We start from the raw sequence: 12,349 nt of genomic DNA, 5'->3' as shown, positions 1-12,349 counted from the left end.
ACTACAAACTATCTTTATCTTCAAACCTTTTGATTTATATGTCAATCTCTTCAACATTATCCAAATCTTTTCTCACAAGTCACAAGTCAACTTCAAATATCTCTTCACTTTTCAAATATACTGATTACTTATTGACTAATAAGAATTACACCAAAATCGTTGATTGCATCTTTATAAATTAATTAGTTAATTAATTAATACTTATCTTGACTACTGTATTCTTTTTTTTTAGTTTCGTATTTTTAATTTTTTGTTTTTTATTTACCAAAGGAGCAGAGCTCTAGACTTTCTCTAGGGGGAGGTGCTTGGGAATTGATTATTGGCTTTGTCGGTAAGGATTTTGGATTTGTTCATAATGATCAAATTATATCTGGCATTGTTTCAACTTTTCCAGTCATTCAAGATATAATTTTCAAATATTGGATTTTCCGTGAGCCAAAGGTTTTACAACAACGGGTCTTCGGGCGGTGGGTTTCCTCTAGAATTAGTAGTGGGCCGGGTCACCAGCGTTGTCTATGATTGAATACATGGGTGGGTAGGTGGCATTTTGCAAATAGGTGTATCCGGATGGTCAGCATTTGATGGCCGTTCAAACTTTTTTTGTTCTTTTAGTTTAATTTGAGAATTAGAATTAGGTTTTCATTAGTTTAGTATAAATATTTGGTAACCATGAATTGAGTTGCCAATCCAATATTGAACAAGAGAATATGTAGGATCAAAGTTTTTCTTTTATGTGTTCTTTTTAATTATTAACATTAATTTCGTATTTGTGTTAGTTATTATTATTATTATTATTATTATTATTATTATTCAACACGTATTCACAAATCTTGTATCTTTTTTGATTCTTGATTAGAGTAACAAATCAAAGTTAAGTTTGAATTCTTGAATCATATTCTTTAAGATAGTTGATGGTCACTTTCATATGTTTTAAACATTTATTTTTCTTTTAAACATGTGTAAACATCTATATTTTGTTACCTACACAGGCTACACGTGGGTATACATTGGAAAATATGTTGTCTTATAATGCAAACATGTATGTTGAAAACATATGTTGATGTTATATTTGATTCACATATGCATGTATGCTAAAACTCTAAAATTTATTGTAAACATGACACCTACAAGAATTAATGTGGGTTGAAAAATATGTTGATAACTTGATATCATTGAAGATGTGAAAAAGTACACAATTAAACACAATACCTACATACAAATAGTTACATAAAAACTCAAGAAAACCACTATTGAGCAATAACATACATACGAAACAGAAAATACACATTTGCATATAGCTAGAAAATATGTCGTCGAGATCTTGCTAGAGATGGGTGAGTTTAACAAATTAGTAATTTTTGTTAAAACAGTTTTTGATAGCGTTATCTCAATGAATATGCAAGTTTCTTGCACTATTATACCTGAGACTGTTTGGTAGAAGGTAATGGAATTGAGGGTGGGGGGGGGGGGGGAATAGAATTGATGAGGGAATATAGTGGAGAAATGAATTAAATGGATCATTATCATTTCTTTATTTTTTTTGGTTAGCCTATGAGAATGAAATGAATTATTATTTATGTTGTTTTGTAGAAAAAGAAAACCCACAAGAATGAAATACAAATGACAATGATACATACCTCAAAATAAAATAAAAATAACAAAGCAAAAAAATAGCAATAGCGACGGTGGGGACGGTGGGGGCGGCGGGGTCGGTGGTATGTGGCGGTGGTCAGGTGGTAATGGTGGTAGCCAAGTGGTGGCGACGGTGATGGCTGTGTTGGCGGGTGGTTAGGCGGTGTCGGTTATGGTGGAGGCAGTGGCAATTAGATGGTGGTGGTGGTTATGGTGGTGACGGTGGTGGTGGTCAGGCGGTGGTCAATTTGTGACGGAGGTAGTTGTCAGGTGGTGTTGTCTAGAGAGTATGACTAATGAGGAATTAATTGAAAAAAAAAGTGAGAATGAATGGTTTTGACGGAATAAGATGGTTGATTTCATATCATTAGCCAACCAAACATTTTTTTTTTTTTTAATTTCATCACATTGATTCATTCTATTACGTCTTCCATTTATGCGTAACAAAGTTGTGTTGAAATAGAATAAGCTTAGAACAAAAATAAAACATACACATTATAGTTTTAAACCATTTATATCTTGAGGTGTCTTTTATAAAACTGTGGAATTATATAAAGTTATTTTGATAGAGTCGTCATAAATAAATTAAGATAAGTACGTATTAGAAATAGAGAAAACCACATAAAAATTGAATAAAAAGAAGGAATAAATAATAAAAAAGATTATCAAACAAAAATAAAATAGGAGATAAGATAGAAAAGGAAAGGAGTTGTCGTAACCGAAACACGTGGACCGCCACAAAATTAACACAATTATATGGTTTTATCACATTTTTATTTTTTTAAATCAATGGTTGTATTTTAGTTGCTTTCTAAGTTTTGATTGATACTAGATTTACAAATATACTCATAAAATAGTTAGATGAAAATTATAAAATAATTAATGTGATGAAGACAAATTGATTTAATCCTTTAAGACGGGTCGTTGTGGGCGGCATTGGTGGGTAACAATGTGGCATGGCTCGACTTTAAAGATGAGCACACCGTGCCGTGCCGGGACAGTAAAGGGGGAGTCGATGTCATGTTAACAGGCGGTAATGGATAAAAGGTGGGGTCACGGGGCTTTAAATCCACAACGAGACAAGGGAATTACTTGTTAAAGCTCATTATCTACGTGACAGTGACGTGACGCTTTAACTTAGGCTTTAAATTTCATCCATAACAACCAGTCTGACAACTATTTGATTCTTCTAAGGCCAAGCGTAATGTTTAATATTCTTTTAGGGAGTTTTTCATAATTACTTGTTTTTTTAACAAAAAAAATATGTAATAACAATATTCTTTTAATCATTATCACTTCAAGTTAGATATGAAGTTATTGTTGAGATGTACATGCCCCTTCGTGCCCCTATAATGCTTGAGATGGGGGTAAGGGCTTTATCTACCCCCTCCCTTACCTATTACACATGATCTTAGCTAATCTAATAAACTTTTGTAGATGAATGATTAAAGTTAAGTGTAACCTTGATTTATATATAAATTTGGCTAACACACAAACTGTAAATTTGTAATAGCAACTTTTCATAAAAGGTATACAAAATATAAGATTTTTTCAACAACGTATCCAAGTGAAAACATTAACTTTCAAAACTATTCTACCTTCGAATGTTTTTGTTATTAACTCTTGACATTAACATTTACATATACTAAGAAAAGGAGAGATTATCTCGCATTAACATAATTTATTTGTGATACCATAATTAGATATACATATACTAGGAAAAGGGGGGATTCAATTCTAATCGGACAGCTTGCATGCAACGGCCTCATTTAATTGCGTCATAAAAAATTTCTAACCGAAAAGTATTTATCATCGTTGAATTTTCTGTCTCTGTTCATATCAGTTGGTCAAATCTTTCGTCATCTTTTCATAAGTATTGGCTAAATTATCACTTTAACCGATGTATAATCAACTTTTTTTCATCTTTATATAGAAAGCTGACTCGGTCATCACTAATATTTTTTTTCAAAGCTAATCGATTCTAGCTAGACAACTTACATGCAACGGGCCCACTTAACATCGTCATAAAAAAAATTACTCGCCCAAAAAAAATTATCATCGTTGAATTTTCTTTCTCTGTTCATATTAGTCGGTCAAATCTTTCGTCATCTTTTCCTAAATGTCCCTAAATTATCACTTTACCCTTATACCGTCTATGTACAATAAACTTATTTTCATATTTTTTAGAAAGCTAACACAATCACCTTATATATTTTTATTCATTACTAAAACCCTCAATTTCACAAGGACACCTTTGCCACACACATTCATATCATTAGGCTACATGCTCTTTGGTAAGTAAAGCATATAACTCGATAACTCTTTAGATCCAGACACGAACTGATTTTGGGTGAAAATGGTTCGCATCCGATCTAATCCAACATGCCTTTTCTTTTGGAATCGGTTTCTAAACCAATCTGATTTGTGTCAAAATGATTTTTGGCCAGAACCGAATGGGTTTCCAAACCGATTTTATGCATCAGTGGGTGTTATATCAATAGTGTAATATGCCTATCATTTGTGACCGACTTTCTTTCATTTCTACATTATCGCTATCTTTTACATTTAAATTTTAAACCTAAATACTTGATGTAAAATTTGAAATTTGAAATTATCAACACTTTTACATTTCACAACTTTTTATATCATCCTATACATTAAAAACAATATAATAATAATAATAATAATAATAATAATAATAATAATAATAATAATAATAATAATAAACTGCATGGACTCATGAATACCCTAAAAAACGAGCGTTGATAAAATTTCTTCTTTTTATTTATTTATTATTATTATTATATTTTTATATTATATTAAAAATAATATTTATAAAATATAAAAATAATGAAAAATATAAATAGTCATAGATGACCGCCTTACAAATTCCTTTCAATCCTTTTCAACCTTCCCCAGTCTTTCCTCCTCCTTTCTTCACCGTCTGCTTCTCATTCATTCATATTCATATTCACACACACACACACACACTCCAGATTCATCTTTACCATCAATCTTTCTAGGTATTCTTTACTTTTTAATACTCTGTTTTTACTCTGTTTTCTATTGAATGTGGGTTTTTGCTTTGATTTACTTCAATTAATCAAAAGGGTTTGTTCTAATCCTTATAATCTGATCTGGGTTTCTTTTAATTAGGGTTTAATTCAAGGGTTCAACTCCAATTTCAATAATATCATGGTAATTGGTACTTTCTTGATTTATTGATACATAAAAATAGAATCTTTATTTGTTTATTGAAAGTATGACTGTTTGATTGATTAATTGATTAGGTGAGTCCGATTGACAAAATGGAGCATGAAGAATTTGGTCCGCCATGGTTGATACCGATGCTAAAAGCTGATTACTTTATTACTTGTCGATTCCATGGTGATGCTAATAAAAGTGAATGCAATCTGTTCTGTCTCGATTGCTGCGGTAACGCGCTGTGTTCGTATTGTTTGGGTCACCACAAGGATCATCGTGTGGTTCAGGTGAAATATTTGACTTAAGTTTTATGCACATAAGGTGTTTGATGAAATGCTTGAGTGAATATAAATTATATAATGTGATGTCTTGTTTAATTTGTTGTTGTGGGGTGTTAGATTCGGCGGTCTTCGTACCATAACGTGGTGAGGGTGAATGAGATTCAAAGGTTTTTGGACATTACATGTGTGCAAACCTACATTATCAACAGTGCTAAGATTGTGTTCTTGAATGAAAGACCGCAGCCGAGGCCCGGTAAAGGCGTCACCAATCATTGTGAGATTTGTGGTCGGAGCCTCGTTGACGCCTTTCGGTTTTGTTCACTTGGTTGCAAGGTATAAATACATTTTAATTTTTAATACATTTTATAGTCATTTTAATATATTGAGATTGAAATGTTTTATGGTTAGCTTGGTGGTATGAAGCGAGGTGATCGTGAATTGAGCTTCACGCAAAAGCTGAAACATGGTCGGGACGGATATGAGCTGGACGAGCCGATAACACCTAAGAAAGTGCGAAAGCCACATTCGTTCAACCAGCTTATCGACACCCATATGTTTCAGTATAATCTTTATGGAGGAAACGCTAATGCTGACATGTCATGTTCATCTACGTCGGGTGATGAAGCCACCAACAAGATGTCACCGGGGACCCCACCGATATCCAACAACCGAAACTCAAGTAGGAGGAAGGGCATACCTCGGCGCGCACCGTTTTAATAACAGAGATGAAAAGGAGCGAATGGTAACATTATGCGAGATGTCGAAGAACAAGTTTTATTTTATAGAAAGGTGAATATACATATGGGACATATAGTATAGTTGTGAAAAATGATATAAACTGGTTACTATAACTTAGAATAAGGTTTTGTGTCTTTGTGTTGATTTTCTTAGATACATATATATATTGTGGTTGAAGTAGGTGAAAGTTAGATTGTGTATACTAAATGTACATGAGTAGGGACTTGAAATGAATATATGTAGAATCATCGTACTCAGTATATCCCACCAATAGCAAAGCTATGGTAGGGTCTGAGGAGGGTAAGATGTAGGCAGCTTTACCTCTACCCTATAGGGATAGAGAGGCTGCTTCCGGTGAGACCCCCGGTGAGACCCCTAGTTTTGCATCAAGCCTTGGACATAAGGCACATAGCACTCAATCATCGGGACACCGGCTGATCGGTGCATGTACCCTTATCTTTCAGCTATCAACGCCACTACATGATGCCTGATTAACCGTCCGTCACTTTTAACGTTATTTTCACGAGATTAGTAAAATAACGTCAAAATTGGTGCAATTTCACCTTTGCCCACCCGAGGGTTCACACATATATACATCATATGTGCGCACCGCAAGCAGGGCTAAAATGAATATATGTAGAATATTGTAAATATTTTTATGTGCTGTGTGGTTTATAAACCCAAAACTGTATAGAAATTGAATGTGTGTAGGTTATTCTTGATAGTCGGAATGACCCGAAACATAAGAAGAAAGTAATATGGTTTTAGACCGTCACCTCTTGGTTGGTCGGTTGTAGTATGTCGACTCTTGGTTGGTCGGTTGTAGTATGTCGACTCGAAAATGACTCGAGTCACCTCTTACCCATTTATAGCATATCGACTTGTTACATGACTCGAACATGACTTGAAACTAGAGGTAATTTGGCTTTAGAATGTCACCTCTCACCTCTAATAATATATGTGTTTGAATTGACATGTTGAACGTGTTTGATCAAGCGGTTCGTGCTTAAGTTGTTACATTTAACCTATTTAGTTACAAAGTTTCATCTGCCAACCTATTAGTTGTCATGTTTAACCTATTTAGTTACAAAGTTTTCACCTGCCAACCTATTTATAACAAAGTTCGACTTAAACTAAGACTAGTTCGATTCATTTATCATGGATCGTTAAATCTGTTTCTAACTTGTTTAGACTATTCTTTATAGTCTATGAACCGAGACATAAGAAGAAAGAAACATAAGAAGAAAGTAATGCAGTTTTAGAACGTCACCTCTTACCCCTTTTTGTAGTATGTCGACTCGAAACATGACTCGAGTCACCTCTTACCCATTTGTAGTAATATCGAATTGTTACATGACTCGAACATGACTTGAAACATAATTATAAGTAACATGGCTTTAGAATGCCACCTCTCTCCTCTTTATAATATATGTGTTCGACTTGGCATGTTGAACATGTTTAATTAAGCGGTTCATGTTTATGTTGTTATGTTTAACCTATTTAGTTGCAAAGTTTCATCTGCCAACCTATTAGTTGTCATGTTTAACCTATTTAGTTACAATGTTTCACCTGCCAGCCTATTTATACAAGTTCGACTTGTTTACGACTAGTTCGATTCATTTATTACGAATCGTTAAATCCGTTTACAACTTGTTTACAACCAATTGACATGTTTTGGTGTTATTGTTAACCAAAAGTCTTTGGAACCATGTATCTTGAATGTACAAGTGTTGAAGCATGAAAGTATGTGGTAAAGTATGGATGGTGATGTATATGAACGTACAAGTAGTTAAAGCATGATGTACAAGAGTGGTCAATTGTGAAGTGGATGATGAAGAAGAGGCGTGAAGGATCTGAAGTTGTTTGTGGCACATAAAATAAAGGAATGAAAAGATGAGAAAATGAAAGATTGGTTTGTTGTCTAGTGCCAAAACATCACTTTCATAAGTCCCATGCTTTGGTTCCATTATTGTTGTTTTGTGTTTCACAAGGATTGGAGAACACGTATGTGTCTTGTTTTATATACAATTTTTATGTGCAAGTAGGGTCTTAAATAGTAATTTGGGATACTAAATAGTCATCTGTACATGGAAAATGACACAATAAGCAACTAAAATTTGTTTCCACTAAACATTAGTGATAGAGAAGAGAAACATGAAGATAAAGTTTTATAAACTCTTTAAACTTGCCCCTTACTTGATGAAATTCTTTTGTTTAAAAAAAAGTGAATATGGCTTGAAGGGTGCTTCGGAACCGATTGCACACCAAATGGAATTTTAGTTGTTGTGCATTATATATTCGATCTATCTTTTGTCCCTCTTGCAGTATGAAGGTTGAGGACAACGATCATGTTTTTGATTCGTGTGATGTCGCTTCTAGGGCGTGGAGCTTGATTGCATCCTGGTTGGACATTGATTTTTTGGTGGCGGCACGACATAAAACATTGATGGAGTTGCTTGATGGTGTGAGGATTAACGCTAAGAAAAAAAGATTTATTGAGGTGGTCGTTTTCTCCACATGGTGGGTGCTTTGGAGATATAAGAGCATCACCAATAGAGGTGATACTTGGTGATGTTCTTAAGATGCCACATCAGATATGACCCACTAAATTAGTTTTTTATAATATACTCTCTCTCCTCTCTCCTCCCTCTCCACTCACACATGTTTTTAGAGATTCTTGCATAAGAATTTCATCACACAATCTCTCTTCCACCTAATCATCTCTTTCCTCCAACTCACACTCTCTCTCTTTCAAAAATCTCCAAGAATATCCTATTGGAGATGGTCTAAGAACACATTCATCTTTCAACCATCCAAGCTAAGGAATAGAGAGCTTTTTAGACTCTATTTTATATTATTCGTATTTTTTGTATGCTCATAGGAACCATAAAGTTTTATTTTCTTGGGACGAGTGGTTAAAAAACCCTCTCCTCTTGATATAAGTTGTTTATTTTGTTTTCGGCTTCTTGTCGAATTCAATGTTTTTTTAATATAATCTATGTCGCTAAAAAAAGACTGCATTCATTTATAGATCCATGGAAGACCCATAGAGACATATAAACGACTCTAAAATCGTTCAACTAAGTCACACAACATAAATGCAACAAATGAAACATAACTTTTTGGTTAAATTAAATGCGGGATAAACTGTAGTGGATACATATTGAACACTAATTCTCGTTCTACAAACATGATACAAATAAAATGCAAATTTATTTCAAGGTGTTTTCATGAGCTCATGAAATACTGGATTGACTGCTAAGTACGTAAAACCAATATTGTCACATCATGATGTAGGTGGGCTTGAATTAGAGACATGAAACCCATGAGGTATAGACGTAATCCATCGAATTTCCAACATGATCAAGATTACGTAACTCGTTTTGTGTACAAGTGTGAGCGTGTTGATAACTAGTGTATATGTACATAGCGTATATGTATATGTTTCCGTATATGTTTCCTTGTCTATAAATACTACCCCTCCGTCTCATTATAAGTGTCCTGGTTTGATTTTTCAAGTCTTTCTTGTTTAACTTTGACCGACAATATTTTTGTTTGTGTTATATAATACTTGATGTAAAATATATGAATGGATTAGGTTTTAAATGTATTTTACATTGATATAATTTTCATCAAGTATTATATGACACGAACAAAAATATTTACGGTCAAGTTTGTAAAAGAAATATTTGAAAAGTCAAACTAGGACATTTATAATAGTACGGAAGGAATAGTTTGTAATCATATTTACATTTGAATAAAAATCATGATTTGAATTTTACAGACTGACAATATGTGTTGACGTGTTTCTTATAAGGGTGTTCACTGACTTCATTTGAATAAGAGTGATGCCATATAAAACTAGTAAGGGTTGCCCACTAATCCATACCCACCGGTTTTATCTAAAAGACTAAAATCATAAAATATTGAATGTGTCACATCTTACCAAATAAAGATTATGCTCAATTTACAACTTTTTATTTGTTACATGTTTTACGAATTGGTCTCTATTAAATGTACACAGTATGTAAAGTATACAAAGATAATGTAAATAAATTGAAACTACTTTAGAGCAAAAAAGAGAATGACATAATTGTTTTAATTAATAGCATGGACCCTATTTAATATAAAAATATTTTATACAACTTTAGTAATTGCACAATAAAATTTAAAATTAGATGCCTTTAATTTATTTAGTTAATGTAACTTAACTAAATATATAAATTCTGTTTCCTTTGTTGCATTACACGTTTGCATAAACCACGTCATGTGTGATGCAAATACCCCTCCACGTCGGATTTATTTTCCTTCTTTGCTAAGACTATGTGTAGTGGAGGAGCTATAATGAGGGGCGAATTGTGACACGTGGCGCGCAGTCAGCATGGAGTGGAAATTTGTTTTTTGGGTGTAATAGTGTAGGGGCTACAAGTTTGGGCCCACAGTGAAACTAAAAAAAATACACAAATAATAAAAATAAATTATAATAAAAAAACACACCAAAATAAAAATACACATAAAAATTTCTATAAAAAAACTAATCTATTCGTCTTCATCTTCGTCTCCGTCCCCGTCGTCGTCATTGTCCTCCTTCTTGTCTTCGTCCTCGTACTCGTCTTCGTCCTCGTACTCATCTTCGTCCTCCTCAACGGGACGATTATCCCACACGTGTTGAACCAAATCCGGCTTCAGTTGGTTATGTATATCACTTGATGTGAGCTGGTGAATGTTATACTTTCGTTGGTCTTGGGTTGGTTCAGGGAACTGTTCTGGAACGCTTCCTGGTATATAGTGTAGACATATTGCTTTTCTCTCGTCTTCTAAAATCATATTATGCAATATGATACACGTATACATGGCATCGCTCATTTTTGCCAACGTCCATACACGACAAGGGTTTTTTACATAATCCCAACGTTTTTTTAGAACCCCAAAACACCTCTCGATATCCTTTCTCGCAGACTCTTGCTTCTTCTTAAAATAATCTCTTTTTTCTTCGATAGGGTCTTAAAACGTCTTGACGACGATCGAGTACTCTGGATATATCCCATCTCCCAAATAGTATCCGTGACGATAGAAGGTATCGTTGGCATAAAACGGTAAGACCGGTATGCTACGGCTGATGTAATACTTTAACACGGGTGACGCGTTGAGAACGTTTATGTCGTTGTTGGACCCGACTGAGCCGAAGTAGGCTGACCAAATCCAGAGGTCGTGTGAACAAATGGCTTGAAGACTAACCGTTGGCACTCCATGGTCACCACGAGTGTATTGACCTCGCTATGCGGTTGGACAGTTGGCCCACTCCCAATGCATGCAATCTATACTCCTGATCATGCCTGGAAAAGAATGTTTGCTTTCGTGTACATCATATATGCGAGTCAGGTCGTTTGAAGTAGGAATCCTCAGATAACGACGAGAGTATAATTGTATTATCCCTATACAAATAAATTATTAAACAATATTTATATTAAAAACAATAGTTAATACAAACAATTTAAATATTACCGATGCAAAAATTCTCCAACGCATCTCTCGTTGTTTTCTCAGCCATATTTAAATACTCATCATTGATATCGGTCGTGTTGCCGTATGCGAGGATGCGTATAGCCGAAGTACACTTTTGGATGGCGGAGAATCCTAAATATCCTCTTGCATCGGGTTTCTGTTGAAAATACTCATACTCCCGCTCCATATCTCCAACGATGCGCAAAAATAAACGCTTGGACATCCGAAAACGACGTCGAAACATAGCGTCGTTAAATGTAGGTGTGTCGTCGAAGTAGTCCTTCATCAAAAGAGCGTTCGCTTGCGTACGATCCCGAAGGATATATGACCGTCTACGTGGTGCCGTAGATGGAGTAGAGCCGGACACCATGTTATTGGCGACGGCCCGAACCGCGTTCGTGACCTCTAAATGCTCTTCCGCCACTTGTCGGTGAATCTGATGAATTCTTCGACTCTCGTTTATTAATTGATCCAAAATCTCGGCAGAGTTCGTGGAATCCGGGGAACTCATTGAGTTTGAAGAAGTATGAAAATAATAAAAATGATTGGTATTTTTATGTTTGTGTATGATAGGGTGAAAATGGTTAGATAAAATTTGATATATATATATTAAGTTTTTAAATTAATTTTTTTTATATATAGCCGTTACCCAACGGCATTATTATTATTATATTATTATTCTCCATCTTCGCAGGTGACAATAATACCCCGCCCCGCCCAATTTTCGCCCAAATTTCACCCAGGGGGCGGTGTGTTCCACCAAATTCGCCAAATTTCGCCCTCTTTACTCGCCCATTACACATAGCCTAAGACATATTGTATAATCAAAATATGTAATTCATTTAAATATAATAATAATAATAACAACTCTATAGCAATAGAATTTAAACTTAATTAAGACTCACTCGACTATTAGAGTAGCTCTAAATGTGGTTAAGAAAATAAATAAATACACAATCTATTTAACTATAAGTCTATAACAATTCCAT

General features: G+C 34.4%; 1 protein-coding gene and 1 pseudogene across 1 annotated transcript; one reads left to right on the top strand and one right to left on the bottom strand.

Annotated features, from left to right (window-relative positions):
- Nucleotides 1-4,519: 4,519 nt before the first annotated feature.
- LOC143538717 (protein RGF1 INDUCIBLE TRANSCRIPTION FACTOR 1-like) lies at nt 4,520-6,084 on the top strand. Its single transcript, XM_077032204.1, has 5 exons — nt 4,520-4,655; nt 4,789-4,830; nt 4,923-5,123; nt 5,235-5,450; nt 5,526-6,084. The coding sequence occupies exons 2-5, from the start codon at nt 4,828-4,830 to the stop codon at nt 5,832-5,834; spliced, it is 729 nt and encodes a 242-aa protein (XP_076888319.1). The 5' UTR covers nt 4,520-4,655; nt 4,789-4,827; the 3' UTR covers nt 5,835-6,084.
- A 4,310-nt stretch (nt 6,085-10,394) lies between these two features.
- LOC143538768 (uncharacterized) lies at nt 10,395-11,917 on the bottom strand (annotated as a pseudogene).
- Nucleotides 11,918-12,349: the final 432 nt, after the last annotated feature.

This window comes from Bidens hawaiensis, unplaced genomic scaffold (assembly GCF_021521415.1).
Source record: "Bidens hawaiensis isolate Kalapana, Puna unplaced genomic scaffold, B.hawaiensis_p1.1 tig00011691_1, whole genome shotgun sequence".
NCBI lineage: Eukaryota > Viridiplantae > Streptophyta > Magnoliopsida > Asterales > Asteraceae > Bidens > Bidens hawaiensis.
The sequence above is the reverse complement of the archived record's forward strand: the minus strand, read 5'-3'. Positions and strand labels throughout refer to the sequence as shown.

Coding starts and splice junctions, on each gene's coding strand:
- LOC143538717 (XM_077032204.1), top strand. Junction 5,124..5,234: donor AGGATCATCGTGTGGTTCAG/GTGAAATATTTG, acceptor GTGGGGTGTTAG/ATTCGGCGGTCTTCGTACCA. Junction 5,451..5,525: donor TTTGTTCACTTGGTTGCAAG/GTATAAATACAT, acceptor TTTTATGGTTAG/CTTGGTGGTATGAAGCGAGG.